We start from the raw sequence: 20,913 nt of genomic DNA on the forward strand, positions 1-20,913 counted from the left end.
TCAATGATTAATGTCCATCATGTTTCAGTAAGCACTACTCCGGTAGATATTAACAAAGTCATTGATTGCTTCCCTTCTATTCGGAGCCTCATTTATTCGTACTGTCCTAAAGGTTCTAGCTATGTGAAAAACATTGGATTTCTCAAACCAAACTCGCTGCGTACATTAGAATTACGTGTAGTTCCTATTGGGAAAACTATCTTTACAGCCGGAAAAATAAAACACTTGAGATATTTGGAGCTTTCGATCAGTGAATGTACATCACTGCCTGACGCAATAAGCACTCTCTATCTCTTGCAGACCCTAAGGCTCCCCCATTGTTGGCATCTAGAAAAGTTACCAGAAGGTATGCGATATATGAGTAGCCTTCGGCATCTATGTATTACTGAACCATGTCCTAAATTAAGAAGCATGCCCGAAGGTTTAGGACAGCTAAATTGTTTGCAAATATTGACAACATACATTGTTGGCTCCGATGCCGGTAATGGTATTATGGAGCTCAATAACTTGAATAATCTCCATGGCCAATTGCATTTGTACAACCTAAGGGAAATTAAGCATGCTGTAGATGCAAGGCAAGCTAATTTGATAGCTAAACAAAATCTGGATGATCTGGCATTATGCTGGGGAATGCCAAAGAATTACGATAACATACCAGAATCAAATGCTCCGAAGGCAATGCATTGCGATCCTTTTGAAGTGTTGGATGCTCTTAAACCTTACAACAACTTAAAGGTTCTTAAAATCAAAGATTACAGAGGCAAAAATTTTCCCATCTGGATGATAGAGTACCAGATGCTAGAAAATCTGATTGAGCTGTACATAATTGAATGTAGAGACTGCACAAGAATACCACCAGTAGAAAAACTACCTTTCCTTCAAAATATCAAACTAAAACATTTGGATAATTTGAGGAATCTTTGCACCGAAGGTGGTGAAGATGCCCGAGTAGCTTTTCCATCATTAAAAAAGATGGTATTGTCTGAAATGCCAGAGTTATGCAGCTGGTGTGACGGTGAAAATGGCAACAGGTCATTACTAATTTTTCCTGAGTTAAAAGCACTAGAAGTCATTAATTGCCCTAAGCTGACTGCAATGCCAATTGTACCGTCACTCAAGAGCATGTCTGCAGTAGGAAACAAAGACTTGTCACGCTTTGCAACGGTATTTACTACATTGCAGGACCTGTCGCTTGTGGGCCATGGTGGAAATGAATCTCTTTCTTTTCAACCTTGGGAGTCACTCAATAAATTAAATTTGGGGAAATACGACAATATTGTACTAGTAGGTGCAAAAGAGGGGGAGGTGAGTATAACTCAGACAAAATGTCGAAGTTTGAATTTCTTGGCAGTGTCAAATATTCCATTAAATACGGCCTTATGGTTCTGGAAGTGTTTTACATTTCTTGAAAATCTGCAGATTGATGGATGTGATAGTCTCATTTATTGGCCTGAGGAAGTGTTCGGAAGTCTCAACTGCCTAAGATATCTTCGTATTTCTAACTGCCCAAAATTTGTTGGATCACAACTGGAGTCACCAGTTGGGAGGTCAATCACAGAAGTGTTTTTGCCAAAACTGGAAGATATAGATATCGTAGGCTGCGTAAATCTGGTCGAAATTCCCAAATGCTCAACAATTAACAAAATGCTGCGGATTGGTAGTAATCCAAAACTTCAAATCTTACCAGAATGGTTGGGAAGCATGATTGCTCTCAAAGACTTGTATATTTTAGGATGTGAAAGCTTGAACTTCTTACCACTGAGCATAGGAGGCCTCACCAGTCTAGAAACGCTCTGCATTGATGGCTGCCCCAACTTGACATATCTTCCAGAAGGAATGGAAGGGCTTAAAGCACTGGAGACACTTTGGATCAAAAAGTGCCCAAAGATGAGGGTTCTTCCTGAAGGCCTGTTACAACACCTAAAGAACCTCAATACACTTAGCATCGAAGAGTGTCCCCATTTGGAGAGGCATTTTCAAATGTATGGGAAGTATAGGCACCTGATTTCTGAGATTCCAATTACAATATTTGGAGAACAAAGGAGGTCTGACATATTAAGAAATCTCGCACAGTCATTCCCCTCATGCAAAATCACTTGCTTTCCAGCACACCCATCGTAATTACCATCTGAGGTACATATAGTACATCCACATTATAGCATTTGAATTTTTTATTCAAATGTGTTTCTTTCACTTAGAAAGAGCTATCTTGCAGCATAAGAAATTATAAAGGTAGAAAGTAGGCTTACAAGGTAATACATGCATATCAATGATAAGTAATCAATCAGTATGGTTCATATTTTTTCATTCAATTGTATGCAATGAACACGAGCAATGCAATACACATAAATTATTCACATATATATATTTTTTTGGCTGATTTCCATATTTGTTTAATGCCAACAAAATATAATTTGAACAATCATCAGTATTGCACAAAGATTAAGTTGTGCTCTTTGGTGGAAGTCATCATTATCTGATATCTGATTTTGACTTAATACACCCTTACAGATTCAACAAATGCTTCACAATCTAGCAGTAGATGCATCATGAGGGGAGTATTTTCTTGAGTGAAACATGTTGCCAGCTATTTGGCCAGCTATTTGGCCAGCTTAATCAGAGATGATCTACAGAGGAATTATTAAGAAGTCACAATTACAGGTAAAAAAAATTCCATTATGAAATGGAGATCAATTGGCATTCTGTAGCTACACTGGTTTTGACCTGACTTTATGCCAAACTTTTAATTTAGCTCGAGATCGTGGTTGATGTTGCCCAACAATAATATATAAAATTTTCAGGGTCCATTTTGTAAAATATCATAATACGTTGATTGTTTAATTGCAAAAGATATAAATACTAAATAGAGTGGCTGATTGAGCTGCTTCTTAATGTTTTTTTTCCTTTCTCTAGCATGCTCAACAAGCTAGCTATAATCTCCTGTCGAATTGGATTTGTTCTGTTCATTCAAGTGCAGAAGGGAGTAGAAGGAGAAAGAAAAAGAGAGCAATGTATGTGCCGAAGGCTGGAGACCAGTACAATCTAACTTCAAGTAGAATTATCTATTAAGCAGGTCAGTCTGTACATTTTCTTTTCTTGTAAATTGAATGTAGATGCCCATTTGCAAACTTATATATAAGTTCTTTTTATTATGGGAATATTGAAATGGCCACGCTCTTATTTATTCAATCTGATTTGGGATATATTGAAATGCACCCTTACAGGTTCAAAAATGACTGCCATATCAATGACGCGGGTCGAAGCATTGTTGGTAAGACGCGGAAAACGTTGTCTTGCAATGACTGCCATATCTTATGGTGAGCCACGGGGCGAGTATGAAGTCATGGCCAAAAATGAAAAAGTTCATTGGTACGATGAGGTAGCGGGACAGATTAAATTCATCGATACTAAAACCTTCAAATACACGGTTATCATGAGAGATGATAATAAAGTAGAATGCACATGTCGAAAACCGTAGTTGTTAGGTATACCCTGTGCTCATGTACTAGCTGTTTGTCGGGAGAGGAATTTCGACGTAAATTGCTTTATTAACAACTATTATTCCATGAACAAGCTTCTCGAAACTTGGAGCGGTCAATTTCATGGGTTTAAAAATCAATCTGAATGGCCGAGATACGCAGGACCAACTATTGTTCCTGATGAAAATTTAATCAGTAAGGGACGGAGAAGACACAATCGTATTAAAATGACCATGGACGAAATGCAAGGAAGGAGGTCAGGACACCAACCTAGACGTTCTACTATTGAAAGAAATGCAAGAAATGCAAGGAATGCAAGAGATGCAACAGGTTGTTCATACTCCAACAAATTTATTCAATATATCATTTTTTAGAATTTGCACATTTTTATATTTTGATATCATTTACAGAGGCATCTTCTAGTAGGAGCGGAAGATGAGGAATTGCAACGTAGACAAATTTATTATTGTGTTGTATCGTATCGAAACTTAGACAAATTTATTATTATGTAATTTATCCTTTTTATTTATTATGGTGTTGTATCCTTTTTTCTATTACTATTGTTCCTTTTTAATAATTGTTTACTATTGTTCCTTTTTTCTATTTATATTACTATTATGTCATGAAATTGCAGGAAGTTTATCATTGTTTGTAGGTCTTTAGCAACTCATTTTTTCACCAGAAATCACAGCATCTCAAAAAATTCATCATTGGATAAAGTCATGACATGCATATATATAAAACCAGAAATCACAACATCTCAAAAAATTCACAAATTAAAACAGAAATCACAGTATAAGAAGCAAACCAACTACAGTGGTACCGAGAATTGTTGAACATAGCATAACAAAAAGGTTGCCTAACATAATAAAAAAAAGTGCACATAACAAGTTTGAATTACATCACACAAGTCCAAACTTAATTAGGCGTAAATTTATCTGGTTTCCTACGGACTCTTTTACATCTTCGGTAGACCAAACCCGTTCTACTACTTGGAGTGGCAATGGGCAACTGATTCTCAACAACCGCATCACGCTGCGATGTGGTGTCTCAAATAGATGTGAAAAAGTCTGTGAGTCATCAAATTGCGTAGGCATTATTGGTGGTGTGACCACATCGGCTGTGTTTAATGGTGCATCAAATATGTGAGTCACCAGCTCCTACAAAAAAATTGTAATTTCCGTGAAAAATACATTCAAATATACCTTCAATTATACTTTTAAGTTGTTTCAAATATACCTCTCCTACAAATCTATTAAAAGCATTCTGCGACTCCAATCCCTACGAAAAACATGTAATTAAGTAAACTTAGCCCCTAACCCTAACTAAATCTCAAATCTCCCTTCAAGTTATTTCTTGTTTACCTGATTCACATAACTCGGTTCTGCGTGCAGCTCTGAGCCACTATAATTAGGCACATTCTGTGACTCCAATCCCTACGAATAACATGTAATTAAATAAACTTAGCCCCTAACCCTAACTAAGTCTCAAATCTCCCTTCAAATTATATCTTGTTTACCTGATTCACATAACTCGGTTCTGCGTGCGGCTCTGAGCCACTCCAATTAGGCACATTCTGTGACTCCAATCCCTACGAATAACATTTCAAGGTAAACTTATATGTAATGTTTGGTACAGAAAAAGAACCCCAAATATTATGAAATTTTGCAGGTAAATAGGTTAATCTTCCCTCTTTAACATCATGTAAAGTACAAAAAAAATCTGTGTACTGGTTTGACCAGAAATGAAATTTCAAGTTGGTACAGAAAAAAGATACCGTATTGACAAAATCAGTGTACGTGCACTGAGGACTGACGGTTGCTTGATGATTGGCCAAGTGCTCCTCACTTTCATTCGATGTAATCTCCTCATAGTTTGTTGGCAAGTGAGCTTGCTCGAGCATCATTTGAAGTCGGGGTTCCATCCCATTGTCTTTGACACAAACAATAATCCCTTCAATGAGCTTCTTTCCTGCTTTTCTCATCCCCTTCGCAATCATATTGATGGCATTTTTTCCTAACTCGAGAGCTGCATGTGCCTATAAAATATTAAACAAGTCAATATAAACATAAGCTCATTTGTATATTTAATAATGAAAAGTCTAAGTCAAGTATATGTACCTCACGTGTATTTCTTAGCCCGTTAGCTATGTATCCATATTCACTGTTATCATTTTCGTCAAGATCCATCGACATAACACCATCGAGCACCTGAGGTACCTCGAAGATATTGTACATGCAATTTTGATGGAACCACCGTTGATATGACTCAATCTGATTGCAGGAAAAATGTTCATCTGGTGCGACAATATTGCTACTGTGGTCCGATGACTGAGTCACGTATGTCTCATGCTCGACCGATGGCACACGGGCACAAAAAAACTCGGCATCTTGATGAACTCAGGATGGCATACGGCTCCACAGCTGTTTGTATGGCTCCCAATCTACGTTACCCTCCCGCAAATCCTGCAACTGATTGCGAAAGTATTTAACTCCAGCCTTCCCATGAGGTTGTTTATATTCAAGGGCACCACACCACTTAGCTCCAAATGCAGGGCAAGATTGGGAATCCGGTCTCCCCCAATCAGGAGCCCAACCTTTGTATGGACACGGACGTCCGGTCTGCAACCGCGACCATGCCCAATGCTATAAAAGTACCACTGGACCCGCTAGCGTTTTCACCATTTTAGCTTTCCGGGTGGCGCCCCAACATAGATTCTTATACAACAATGCTAAAACAGCCCCACTCCAATTGTATTGCCCAGGCGTATTGAGATCCCTGAGGAATTGCAAATACATCACCGGTACCGAATCTCCAGAAGAATCGGTAAAAAGTAAAGACCCAAACAAATTGAGTATGTAAGCTCTTGTATATTGATGTATCTGCTCCGGTGTAGGCTCACCCTGACCCGAAGGCATGGCTTTAAACCGATTTCGCAATCTTTTTAAGTTTATGGCATACCCAGATTTTTTAACCTCAGAAGGCCTTTTCTTTGGTTTCATCAATTCATCCCATGCCCCAACTCCAAGACACTCATTTACTAAACCCTCCCAATTACCATCTGACATACCAGTCACTGGTATCCCCGTAATTGGCAAAGCCCACAAACAAGAAACATCCTCTAAAGTAATGGTCATCTCACCTACAGGGAGATGAAATGTATGAGTCTCTGGTCGCCAACGCTCTAAGAGACCACTGAGAAGCAAAGAATCAACGTTTGCAACCTTCATTTGAGATACCTGATATAAGCCGAGACTCTTTAAAATGTTTTCACATTGCCAATGGTACGGAATAATGTGCTTGTGCCCTCGAGCCCTCACTCCATTGTTAGGCTGCCATAGTTATAAAAATTAACTTAAAAAACAATGAAACCATGAATTAAAATAAGTACAAGTTAAACAAAAAATTTAGTGACTTACATCGGTAGAAATTAATGAACTCCGATGTTGCTGATGTGGCATCCACAATAACGAACTAAAATGATTTGATGATTGAGTTTGAGTCACTACATCTTTTTCAAACACATCATTAGTGTTTTGATAACCATACTCACCATGAGGGGCTGACATCCTGCATGCATAATATTTTCATTATCCAAACCCTAAATGAACGTAATCTAACTAAATTAAAAAGAATCAATACCTTATTTTGGGACCTTAACTACATGAGATGTTGACTTTGGATGTTGTAATATTAATGACAATAAATGTTCAAACAACAAATTAACTTTTCATGTTGTTTAAAAATGTTCAACATATATTTAAAAATAGATCCAACATTTTCAACAAATTTAAACGGATCAAATTTAATTCCAATCTAAACAAAACTGAAATTCTTAACCTAGTTCTTGTCTCTAAAATGAATTAAATTTGTATAATAGCAATAATTTCTAAAAATATATTATTCAAATAAACTAATGTCAATCTAAACAAAACCGAAATTCTTAACCTAATTACAATTTGTAACCTAATTCTTATCATTAAAATAAAAATAATTAACCTAATTCCTAGTCTAATAAAACCAACAATCAATTTTAATTCCAATCTAAACAAACTATTTCACAAAAGAGTCTAGACGAAAATCTATTTTAATCCTATATATAAAACTAATTCAGAAAAATAAAAATAAAACTTACTTGAGAAGGGGCTGTCGTTTTTTGGGGCGCAGTGGACCAGGTTCAGCGGACTGGGATGCCACGGACATAGGCGGGGGGACCAGTGGAGTGGGATCAGCCCGTCTTCATTTTTTTTTCCATTGCTGTCGTTGTTTTAGGCAGCATTGAGTGAGTGAGAAGTAGGGACGGGAAAGAGAGAAAGATTAACCATTCTTTTATTTTTTTTTTTTTTTTTTATTTTTGGGGTTATGCAGGGCCTGGCGTCCCATCCTTTTATTATTATTTTTTTTTGTTGGGCTGATGTAGGGACTGGCGTCCCAGGGCTTCTTTTTCTTTCTTTTTTTTCCATCGGAATGGAGGTCTACATGGCATCCCGCATTTTGATTTTTTTTTTTCCGACGGAATGGTGGTTTGGATGGCGTCCCGTGGGTTTTTTTTTTCCCTCAGGCTGGAGTTTGGCATGGCGTCCCTCAGGGACGCCATGGGCCGCGTACGCCTTCCTATTTTTAAAATTTCTACAGAACCATCCTCGTTTTTAATATTTTGTTTTTCCATTTTCCTATTAATAAAAATCACGGAGGGAATCTTTTACAATTACTAGATCTAGACCGTTCTTTTTAACTTGGTACCAATTTCAAAGCCCAATAATACTGACCTTATGGTAACTCGAATCCCAAACCGGTTGAGATTTAATCTCAAATTGTAAACTGAGAGTAATCCTCTGCAATACCTGAGAGAGGATACGAACTCGGAGAGAGGAATGAGTGGAAATGAAAGAGAAGAAAAAATAATTTAAGAAGGTGTTGTAGCTTGTAGATGGATGACATAGATGGTTAAGTCATCAATAAATATAAATTAAATCAGTATAAAACTACACAGTGACCAAGAAGACGCTAATTAGAAGCTAAATAATGATATCGGGGAGTGAACTGCGGATCTTGTCTCCCACGGGATGAGATTCTTTAATTTATCAAGGCAAACAATTTTTAAAAGCAAAGAGCCAATAAGAATTAAATCGTACTTGTACGAAACCATTTCACGTGCTGCATGAAATGTGAATATAAAAAACAGAAATTGCTAATTGAGCAATAAAATCCACTGCACATAATTATTTTTTCTAATATTGATTCATTGTTCATTTATAAATTATAGCTTAACTTTATCATTTTAACAATTTTTCTTAAAATTTTAAGAAATAATAATCTAAAAATTATTAGCCTTATAAATTAGTTTTATTTCAATCTTTTACAAATTCAAAGTTATTTGATATTCTATTCAGATACCTTTAAATATGGATTATATATTATAAAGTGTTTCAAATATAGTGCAACTTACGTACATCAAATTTTATTATTTTCAAGTGTATAAAGCAGATAAAGTATAAATCACAATTCAAGTGTACTGACGACTATCGAGATTATCAAATTAATTCGTTGCCAATATATTTTAACCTTTTTAATACCTTAATTGTACCAGTTATTATATCCCGAGGGAAAAAATGATTTATGAGATTCTACTTGCTAGAAGTTGCCAACCTTAGAAATGATGAAAATCTGTTCTTTGGGCAAATCATGAAAAAAAAAATACTGGATATCATAAAAATATGATATATAGATTACAATTAGAACAGATATTTTCTTAACAAGAAATAACACACTGTCGCTTTTTTCCTCAAGAGATGATAGAGCTCCGTGATGTCTTGTTTTTTAATTTAATTCAAAATTTCGGGTGTGGTGAATCATGGTTCAAATAAATTGCTACATGATTTTCACAATATTATAACCTAGGTTTCAAAGAACTAAATAAAAGTCATGATTTATGACCGATTTTAATATATGACACAATAATCTAATTACAATATTACTTAATTTGTGCTCAAGAAGTTTAATTTACATTCAACAAAGTGAATCATAAAAAATATATTGTTGTTTATATTAGATTTTAACAAAGTGTACGATTAGGTCTAATTTCGAATAAATTTATTTTGTGGATTAAGTATCTTGATCCAACAAAAAAATGTTTTCTTGATCCAAAAAATTCTGCAAAACATCTATACAAAGATGGAAATAAAATGAAAATAATTTATTGGTATAATACGCTAATTGATTATTGTACTGCGGGGCCTATGCACATTCAGCAAAGGCTCCTTCAATTATTGCACTGGAACGCCACCAACTTCCCAATGGTGGGTGATGAGATGGATTGCTACTTTACAACTACTACGCAATTAAAATATTCTCTTTTGCATCTCACATTTGATAAGGACTAGGAGAAACCTAACATGTTCTCTCTGCCATAGTAAATCTCACACTGAATCTGCATTCAACATCCTACTCTCAAATTTCAGATAAAAATAAACCTCCTGTACTCCTTGTTTGTTCAAGTACCTTCCACATTAAGCACAAATGGCAGATCTACTGCTGTCAGCTTTGATTCCATGTGTGCTGAAGAAAGCGGCAGACTCACTGTTTCAGCGGATTGGGGAGATATGGGGCATCAACGACAAGTGTGAGAGGCTCCACAACATGCTTCTCGAAATCCAGGCTGTACTTCCCGACGCTGAGGAGAAAGCAAATTCTAATGCAGCCTTGAAATCGTGGCTCGAGAAGCTCGAATCAGCTGCATATGAGGCTGATGATCTGCTTGACGAGTTTTGTTACGAGGAGCTGCGATGGGATGCCGTGAGACATGGCCATAAGGTGGGTAATGTAAGTGACTTTTTTTCCGTAGAAAATCCTGCTCTGCTTCGTTATAGGCTGAGTGGGAAGTTGAAGAAAGTTTTGGGAAGGATTGATGGTCTTGTTGTCCAGATGGGGAGGTTTGGTTTTCTTCACGGCCAGAGGGTGCCTGTGGTCAATCGAACCAGAACTGATTCACTTGTGGTTGAATCAAAAGTTGTGGGAAGGGATGAAGATAAAGAGAGGGTAGTGCAATTATTGCTTGAAGGACGTGAAAATGATGATCTCATTGTTGTTCCGATAGTTGGTATGGGTGGGCTCGGAAAGACGACCCTTGCTCAGCTAGTGTACAATGATCCTAGAGTGAAAGAATATTTCAACTTACCATTATGGGTTTGTGTGTCTGAAGAGTTTAATATTGGTCATCTTGTTAAATTAATTATTGAATTAGTTGAAGGGGGTTGCAATCTTTCTGTAGACAACATGGAGATGCTACAAAGGCGTTTACGCCAAGTTTTATGTGGAAAGCGATATGTTCTCGTACTAGATGATGTTTGGAATGAGAATGCCCATGAGTGGGAGCGGTTGAGGGCTATATTAAACTGTGGTAATTCTGGGACTGTCGTAATAGTTACCACAAGAAGTGAGAAAGTGGCTACTATAATGGGTACGGTTGAGACATATAATTTGGGATGTTTAGATGAGGAGGATTCGTGGTGCCTGTTTCACAAAAGGGCATTTAGCAAGGGGGTCAAGGAATGCCAAGAACTGGTTCAGATTGGTAGAAAGATGGTTCATAATTGTCGGGGATTGCCACTAGCCATTAATGCACTAGGTAGCTTAATGAGTTTTAAGTATGAGGTGCGAGAGTGGTTGGATGTACTCCAAGAGAGCAGGACATGGGAACAAAGTTCTGTTAAAGAGGAGGTTTTGTTGGTATTGAGGCTAAGCTACGACCACTTACCTTCGTACATGAAAATGTGTTTTGCTTTCTGTGCAGTATACCCGAAGGATTATGTGATGGACAAGGATAAGCTGATCCAATTTTGGATGGCAAATGGATTTATTCCATCTGATGGGTCTAGTAGCCCGGAAATGAAAGGCAACAATATTTTTAATGAATTGGTTTGGAGGTCATTTTTTGAGGAATTTAGGCAAGTTGGTCCGGTCCGCAGACATTGTTGGACAGATAAATTTGCGTATCCTTGGGAAGAACATTGCTTTCAAACCAAGTTCAAAATGCATGATCTGATGCATGACCTAGCTCAATCCATCATGGGTGCCAAATGTCACTCCACATTAGAAGTTCCAGCACAGGTTAACCAATCAATGATTAATGTCCATCATGTTTCAGTAAACACTACTCCCGTAGATATTAACAAAGTCATTGATTGCTTCCCTTCTATTCGGAGTCTCATTTATTCGTACTGTCCTAAAGGTTCTAGCTATGTGAAAAATATTGGATTTCTCAAACCAAACTCTCTCCGTACATTAGAATTACGTGTAGTTCCCATTAAGAAACCTATCTTTACAGCTGGAAATATAAAACACTTGAGATATTTAGAGCTTTCGATCAATAGATGTGCATCATTGCCTGAAGCAATAAGCACTCTCTATCTATTGCAGACCCTAAGGCTCCCCCATTGTTGGTGTCTAGAGAAGTTACCAGAAGGTATGCGATATATGGGTAGCCTTCGGCATCTATATATTACTGAACCGTGTCCTATATTAAGAAGCATGCCTGAAGGTTTAGGACAGCTAAATTGCTTGCAAATATTGACAACATACATTGTTGGCACAGATGCCGGTAATGGTATTAGGGAGCTCAAAAACTTGAATAATCTCCATGGCCAATTGCATTTGTACAACCTAAGGGAAATTAAGCATGTTGTAGATGCAAGGCAAGCAAATTTGATAGCTAAACAAAATCTGGATGATCTGGCATTATGCTGGGGAATGCCAATGAATACCATACAACAATCAAATGAATACCATACCACAATGCATTGCGATCCTTTTGAAGTGTTGGATGCTCTAAAACCTTGCAACAAGTTAAAGGTTCTCATAATCAAAGAATATAGAGGTGCAAATTTTCCCGTCTGGATGATAGAGTACCAGATGCTAGAAAATCTAGTTGAGCTGCATATAATTGAATGTAGAGAGTGCACAAGAATACCACCAGTAGAAAAACTACCTTTCCTTCAAATGATCGAACTAAAACATTTGGACAACTTGAGGAATCTTTGCAATAGTGTGTTCACTAGTGCCGTAGGTGGTGAAGATGCCCGGGTAACTTTTCCATCATTAAAAAGGTTGGTAATGTCTGAAATGCCAGAGTTATGCAGCTGGTGTAATGGTGAAAATGGCAACAAATCATTACTATTTTTTCCTGAGTTAAAAGCACTAGAAGTCATTAATTGCCCTAAGCTGACTGCAATGCCAATTGTACCATCACTCAAGAGCATGTCTGTAAAAGGAAACAAATACTTGTCACGCTTTGCAACAGTATTAACTACATTGCATGACCTGACGCTTCGGAGCCGTGGTAGAAATGAATCTCTTTCTTTTCAACCTTGGGAGTCGCTCAATAAATTAATATTGGGGAAATACGGAAATATTGTACTCATAGGTGCAAAAGAGGGGGAGGTGAGCATAACTCAGACAAAATGTCGAAGTTTGAGTTTCTTGGAAGTGTCAAATATTCCATTGGATACATCCTTATGGTTCTGGAAGTGTTTTACATTTCTCGAAAATCTGCAGATTGATGGATGTGATAGTCTCATTTATTGGCCTGAGGAAGTGTTCGGAAGTCTTAACTGCCTAAGATATCTTCGTATTTCTAACTGCCCAAACTTTCTTGGATCACAACTGGAATCACCTGTTGGGAGGTCAATCACAGAAGTGTTTTTGCCAAAACTTGAAAAATTAGATATCGTAGGCTGTCCAAATCTGGTGGTCGTTCCCAAATGCTCAACAATTAACAATATGCTGCGGATTGGTAGTAATTTGAAACTTCAAACCTTACCAGAATGGTTGGGAAGCATGATTGCTCTCAAAGACTTGTATATTTTAAGATGTGAAAGCTTGAACTTCTTACCACTGAGCATAGGAGGCCTCACCAGTCTAGAAACGCTCTGCATTGATGGCTGCCCCAACTTGACATATCTTCCAGAAGGAATGGAAGGGCTTAAAGCACTAGTGACACTTTGGATCAAAAAGTGCCCAAAGATAAGGATTCTTCCTGAAGGACTGTTACAACACCTAAAGAACCTCAATAAACTTAGGATCGAAGAGTGTCCCCACTTGGAGAGGCATTTTCGAATGTTTGGGAAGTATCGGCACCTGATTTCTGAGATTCCAATTACAATATTGGAGAACAAAGAAGGTCTGACATATTAGAAAATCTTGAACTGTCGTTCCCCTCATGCAAAATAACTTGCTTTTCAGCACATCCATCGTAATTACCATCTGAGGTATGTAGTACGGCCACATTATAGCATTTTAATTTTTTATTCAAATGTGTTTCTTTCACTTATAAAGAGTTATCTTGCAGCATAAGAAATTATAAAGGTAGAAATTAGGCTTACAAGGTAATACATTCATATCAATGATAAGTAATCCATCATTATGGTTCATATTTTTTTATTCAATTGTACGCAATAATGAACTCGACCAATGCAATAGACATAAATTATTCACACACATATATATTTTTTTGGCTGATTTCCATATTTGTTTAATGCCAACAAAATATAATTTGAACAATCATCAGTATTGCACAAAGATTAAGTTATGCTCTTAGGTGGAAATCATCATTATCTGAAATCTGAGACTTAATACACCCTTACAGGTTGAACAAATGCTTCACAATCTAGCAGTAGATGCATCATGAGGTGAGTATTTTCTTGAGTGAAACATGTTGCTAGCTATTTGGCCAGCTTAATCAGAGATGATCTACACAGGAATTATTAAGAAGTCACAATTACAGGTAAAAAATTTCCATTATGAAATGGAGATCAGTTGGCATTCTGTAGCTACACTGGTTTTGACCTGACTTTATACCGAACTTTTAATTTAGCTGGTGATCGTGGTAGATGTTGCCGAACAATAATATATAAAATTTTGAGGGTCCATTTTGTAAAATACTATAATACGTTGATTGTTTAATTGCAAAAGATATAAATAAAGGGGCTGATGGAGCTGCTTCTTAATGTGTTTTTCCTTTCTCTAGCATGCTCAACAAGCTAGCTATAATCTCCTGTCAAATTGGATTTGTTCTGTTCATTCAAGTGCAGAAGGGAGTAGAAGGAGAAAGAAAAAGAGAGCAATGCATGTGCCAAAGGGTGGAGACCAGTACAATCTAACTTCAAGTAGAATAATCTATTAAGCAGGTCAGTCTGTAGATTTTCTTTTCTTGTAAATTGAATGTCGATGCCCATCTGCAAACTTATATAAAAGTTATTTTTGTTATGGGAATATTGAAATGGCCACGTTCTTATTTATTCAATCTGATTTGGGATATATTGAAGGTGCTACATCCCTCTGAAGAATGTTCTGGTCGCTACATCCCTCTGTTAATTGAAGGTGCTATTTCCTTTTATATCATTTTCCATTACAAATAAATATTAAATTAAAACAGTGTCCTTAACTGATAATTAACTCGCAAATTCAAATGAATTCTGGGAGAAGAGAGGAATTCTTCCAATCAAAAGTTTATTAACCAACAATCATGCATATGTAAGAGTTCTTTACCAAGTGATTGGTTAATCATGCATAGCATCTCACAGGCATGCTGAAAGACATTCTTCTGTGGGACTCTGGGCACTTGTACTTTATGCAGATTTCTTAAATTTAGTTGGTGATCATGTCAGATCCCAAAAAAACCAAGCTTAATAGTAATAAATAAAAATTTTGGGGTCCTTTTTGTAAAAGAATGTTAACATAATACATCAATTGTTCAATCGCATAAGCCTTAAACAGAGGTGCTAATTGAGCAACTTCTTATTGTCTTTCCTTACTCCAGTGTGCTCAACAAGTTATATGCTCCTGGAGAATTATTTATTTTTATTTTTATTTTTTTCTGTTCATTCGAGTGCGAAAGGGAGTAGAGAGAGAAAGAAAGCAAACAATGTATGTGCCAGAGGCTGGAGACCAGTACAATCTGACTTCCAAGTAGAATAATCTCTTAAGCAGGTCAGCCTGTAGATTTTCTTTTCTTGTAAATTGAATATCGTTGCCCATCGGAAAATTTATAATGGAAAATATTGAAATGGCAACGCTCTTATTATGCAATCTGATCAGAATTACAAGTATTGGACATGACAAACCAGGGAAAGCTGCTAGTCAAACTTCGACTATTCAAAAGTAAGCATTAGCTATGTTCATTAGCTATGTTGAATGAGTCAGTCATATTTAAATTGTTCTGTTTGCTTTGGGGACATTGTCACTGATACATGGGTATATAGTCAGCTACAGATAAAACTCTATTATTTCAAAAGAAATATTCCATTCTTAAATAATTATTGTGTATATTTAAATGTGCAGTTTGTAGAAGCCCCTTAGAGCTAAAAAGACCCTCTATCATTATCCCAATTTTCACAAAAGTAAGTTCTAATCGCTACATCCCTCTGTTAATTGAAGTAGCTATTTCCTTTATATATCTACCCATCACAAATAAATATTAGATTATGACGGTGACCATTAACTGATAATTAACTCGCAAATTCAAAAGGATTTTAGAAGGAGAGATGAATCTTCCATTCAAAAGTTGACTAACTGACAATCATACAGATATAAGCGTTCTTTACTAAATGATTGGTTAATCATGCAGAGCATCTTGGTCATGCACTTCATCTCTAATGAATGATGAAAGACAAGCTTAGGTGGGTCTTCAGACACTTATGAAAATTCGGGCAATTGTATGTATACCCGCTAGATAACCAAAGCATGCAAGGCAAGGCAGAGGGTAGAATACCCACTAGATATGCTTCAGCATTCTCTCACACAGTTCTAAATTCTAGCTGTTGTTTGGAACACCATGTTTAAAATAGGAACATGGTGCCTTCTGTTTTACATGGTACAATGGAATCTCATAGTGCACCAATTCTTGTTTTCTTTGTCCTTTTTTTCCAGTCCTCTGTATTTGGTGTTGCTCTGTATAAAAAGCATATCTATGTAATTTGTGGTTGCTTCTTTTCATCAGCAGTTATTTGTTCTTTATATTTAAAATTTGTTTAAAGTTCAAATTGAAAATTCCACATAGTTTAACAATTCCTTCTTCTTCTATTTTTTTCTCTTCTTTGAATCCTATGTACTTAATGTTGCTCTGACGCTTCAAATGAAACAGAGCAAGAATTTATTGAATGGGCCCTGGATATTTCTATTATCTTGAGTATTGTCAACATTCCAATTTTAAACAATGATATGATTAGAGTGTTCAGTTGTAGATAATTATTTATTTCCAATTTCAATTTCATTTAGTAGATATGAAATTTACGAATTAATTAAGTATAAAATCAAGTTAAAAAAAAATAAAAGTTTATAAGTTTAATGTATTTTTTCCATCATTAATTTGTATTAATGGTGGAATATAATACTTAATAAAATAAAAAAGTTAACAATACTCTAGCTTTCCCTCGCATTTAATATTCAAAACTATATATCTTCTTCCTGCTATCTTATATGTTTCCGTATCCAAGAAGGATAAGGAACAAACAATTAAAGGATTTAGACAAGCAGGTAAAAATAGTGCTTCCCAATTTGAATAATGCGGTGTGACTTTTAAAATTCCAATATATTGAAATGGGCCTCTGGCCTTTTTGTCAAAAAAACTTGAATAATGCAGATAATGTGGATACCAATTCTAACAAATTACAAATTTTTATAAAAGTTCCCATTCATTTTATTTTTGTCGTTGTTTCAGACATCAGCAAAAATATGTCCTCTCAATATACTTCGAAATTTTTGGTAGTAAATATACGAACGAATTTTATAATTTATTAATCTGACAAATTAAAATGGAAAAAATCAATTGTTTGTTCAAAAATTGATATTTGGAGCAATGTTTTATTTGTTAAATATGGGGTTCAAGCTATGTTGCACGGATACAGGTACGGGTATCGTATCGGGTATGATACGGATACGGCGATACACAAATTTTCAAAAATCATAGTACGATACACCTATTAAATATATATTATTTTAATTATATTATTAATTTAACACTTGTATTATATAAATTAAATATATAAAAACATGTGGTTATAACAATAAATATGATTAAATATACATTAAATAACAAAATTATATATTAAAAATAAATGTTACTCAATTTGATTCATGCTGAGCGCAAAAAAAATTGAATTTTAGCCTTTGGTCCATGCGCGGTGCATTGATTTGAGATTTGGCGGTCGTGCATGCGCGGTGCACAGATGCATCAGACGTATCGGGTACGTATCCGGCCCAGATAGTGCCGTATCTTGCAATTTCAACTTGTATCAGTGATCGTATCAGAAATTAAAAAAATTTCCACCTCATCTGACATGCCAATTGGCGTATCGATACGTATCGGGTCCGTATCGGTATCTGATACGCACCCGATACAGATATGGGACCCATTATGAAGCATCCGTGCAACATCAGGTTCAAGCTTTTACTAGACCTTATCAAAGACCCAAAAAAGTTGGGAGATGAAACTCAATTTGGGCCACAGATATATGAGCAATGTATCCATTTGAGGCCCAATTTAATTTCCTCACCTCATTGCCTTCTCCGTCTCAAATCTCAACTACCCCTTTGTCTTTTTACCTCTTCTTTCTTTTTTTCTCTGTTATTTTTTATTTTGTCCAACCATACGACAAGAGTCACAAGACAACTAAAAATAATTTATTTAAAAATTAGCAGAGGAGAGCAAATTGAGATTGATTGCTTCTTCAGTTGGTCTAACTTCTAATGATGGGTGATGATTCTGATGTTGAGGTCAACGAAAACTATCATAGCCTATAGGACCATATATGTTGAGTATAATAGCCGAAACATATCTGAATCCATGAGTTTCTTGAGAAAGGAAAGGTAGCACAATTGGTTAGGAATAAGTCCTAGAGTTGTTGTACTCAAAGGTCGAGAGTTCGATTTCCTCTCACAACTTCGCAGCTTCTATGAAGATTTTCAAAAAAGAATTTATGAGTTCCTTTGATCGTGAGAGTAACTCCACTCTAACGTCTCTCACAGGTTTCTCTAATAGGATAAGCGAAATGAATCATATAGTCTTGAATTCTGAAGATCAAATTATATATATACAGCTCAACTTATGTTTCATCTCAGAATATGCTGGACAAAATAGCTCAACTCTAATGAATCATGAATGTTGTCATATTCAATTCAGCTCACAAATAAATTGAATATTACATCTTAAGTTCTACACATTAAAGATTTACATTCTACATGACACATTCATGCTCAATAAATTATATAATGCATATGATCACTTTTAATTGAATATAAAATTGACAGTATACAATATAAAATTATTTTACATATTAGTTCAATAATTGCTTACTACTTTACAACTACAACAACCACGCAATAGCGAGCGAGATTGAATGCTGCATTTATATGTCCTGAGGTTCCTAAAAGATCCTTTGCATCTCACATTACATGCAATCAGCAAGCTATTTCTTGTAAACAAATTCTCTCTTTTCTCAAAGACCATCTTACTCCCAATTTGAGATAAAAACCAATCTCTGTACTGTGCTTATATAGTACTTCTTATGAATTTGAGAGTAATGTCTAAAATTGGCAATTGTAATGTCAATAAGGAATTTTTTTTCATGCATCTAAATAATAAAAATAAATTTGTCAAACATTTTAATATGGAGATTATTTGTTGTCATTCATTGTAAGAGAAATACGATGAAACTAAAATCAACTCAATTTGAACTATACGTTGTTAGTACTTTGCATATAACTTTTAGTATTGTAGGGTCTTTCATAAAAAAAAAAAAAAGGATTGCTGGGTCTTAGGGCCTGTTCGGATGACTAATTTCCTACGGGAACGAAAGGGAATTTGGGCTGACGGGGTTGAATTTCCAATAACCTGTTCGGATGACAAATTCGCTTGAGATGGGATCGTGTCTGTTTTTCCATTTTTAATCCCATCTAATGTAATTTTTTGGGTAAAAGAAAATGAAGGCAGACTTGTTTTTTTTCTTTTCCCACGAGTAAAGAGCTTAGTTGCTCCAATCGCCTCTCTTTCTTTCTTAACAGATTCGGCGGGAAACTCCAACGAAAATTGATTGCGCGGGAAATTTGTGGAAAAAATACAAGCCCTCTATATAAATAAGCTGCCATAGACTCAACTAGCTTGTTTTGCAAAGGAGGAGAAGGAGAGAAAGAACACATAATTTACTTTACAGATCCAAATAGCTCTTGGCATCTCACTTTGGCCATGGCTGGAGAAGGTACAAGTTGGTCTTACTATTTTTAATCTTAGCTAGGCGCCTAGGCATTACAAGGTGTGCACATAAGGTGTTTGACAAAATGTGTCTGAAGAAATTTTGAGGTATTCTTGCGAATATTTTTTGGATAATATTTATCATTGGTTTTTATTTCATTTAATAACTTCCTTGTGAAAAGAATGGATACCAGAGAAGGTGTTGCCGTATGAAGCCAAAAGGAATTTTGGGCCAAAGGCCCATGTCGCTATTTGAAGGAGATAAATTTCCAAATGGAAATTATATGAAGTGAAGTGGAGACAGAGAGGGAGATATCGGAAGATAGAACCAAAAGCCAAGCTGTTTCCTTTTTTCTTCTTCAAGCTTACTCTAGGGTTTTTGCTCTCTTGATTAAATCCACCTAAATACACTAGCAAATCTCAAATTAGTGTATGATATTGTAAGAGGGTGTTAGAGTGAGTGCTATTGGCTTGTTAATCTCCTTGTACTTGTAAAACTTTTGATCTAGTGAACTTTGCACCGTGTGCTCCCGTGGTTTTTTTCCCGCAAGGGTTTCCACGTAAATCTTGTGTCTCTCTTTTATATTTTCTGTGTTTGATTGTTTGTTTGAGTTGGCTTCTCGTTTAACTTTCATATTTCTCCATTTATTGGGTATTGGTGTATGCCCGCCACGTGCTCGACAAAATTACTCCTTGGGCTAAGAGCAACAATTGGTATCAGAGCAGAGTTGGGCTTTGGCGTAGGAGTGATTGAAGCTTGAGTTGGTTTAATTTGAGCTTGTGTCGTGATTGCACGTGAAGAATGGAGAAGGCTATGGAATTTGAGAAGTTGAATGGTAGCAATTGGGCTATTTGGAAAATATTGATGGAGGATTACTTGGTATCAAGGGAGTTAGATTTACCATTGATTGGTGGTAGTGCGCAACCCATGCATATGGAGGATCATGAATGGGAGAAGCTTGATCGGAAATGTTTGGCGGCTATAAGGCCGTGTATTTCACCATCGATCTTGTTTGATGTCTATCAATGTAAGACCGCTCATGAGCTTTGGACCACAATGGAGCAATCATATGAGCAACCTTCGGGTGTAAACAAGATGCATGCTATGAAGCGGTTATTTCTCTTGAAAATGAAGGATGGCATATCAATGAGAACGCATGTGAGCGAGTTCAATTCGATTGCGGCTCAATT

At 36.2% G+C, this 20,913-nt stretch overlaps 3 protein-coding genes across 4 annotated transcripts in view; all 3 read left to right on the forward strand.

The window, feature by feature from the left end:
* Nucleotides 1-16,645, forward strand: part of LOC144554019 (putative disease resistance protein RGA4) — a 65,440-nt gene extending 48,795 nt beyond the window's left edge. The window contains exons 7-9 of the mRNA XM_078302210.1: nt 14,820-15,464; nt 15,816-15,874; nt 16,102-16,645. The gene's annotated coding sequence lies outside the window, so the exon portion shown is untranslated. The remainder of the gene's footprint in view (nt 1-14,819; nt 15,465-15,815; nt 15,875-16,101) is intronic.
* The window catches only part of LOC144554015 (disease resistance protein RGA2-like), a 53,284-nt gene that overhangs the window by 13,925 nt on the left and 18,446 nt on the right, over nt 1-20,913 (forward strand). Inside the window, exon 3 of one of the 2 annotated variants that reach the window (XR_013511512.1) lies at nt 14,210-14,238. Coding sequence is in view for 1 of the 2 variants with exons in the window: in XM_078302196.1 (XP_078158322.1) it covers nt 932-2,121 (1,190 nt within the window). In the remaining variant the exon portion in view is untranslated. Of the gene's footprint in view, nt 1-931; nt 2,134-14,209; nt 14,239-20,913 lie in introns of those variants that run through there. The other variant, XM_078302196.1, reaches the window with a different exon arrangement.
* The window catches only part of LOC144554018 (putative disease resistance protein RGA4), a 31,874-nt gene continuing 20,948 nt past the window's right edge, over nt 9,988-20,913 (forward strand). Inside the window, exons 1-2 of the mRNA XM_078302209.1 lie at nt 9,988-13,744; nt 14,122-14,259. Of these exons, the coding sequence (XP_078158335.1) occupies nt 9,999-13,670 (3,672 nt within the window). The 5' untranslated portion in view covers nt 9,988-9,998 and the 3' untranslated portion in view covers nt 13,671-13,744; nt 14,122-14,259. The remainder of the gene's footprint in view (nt 13,745-14,121; nt 14,260-20,913) is intronic.

This window comes from Carex rostrata, chromosome 5, assembly GCF_964058835.1.
Source record: "Carex rostrata chromosome 5, lpCarRost1.2, whole genome shotgun sequence".
NCBI lineage: Eukaryota > Viridiplantae > Streptophyta > Magnoliopsida > Poales > Cyperaceae > Carex > Carex rostrata.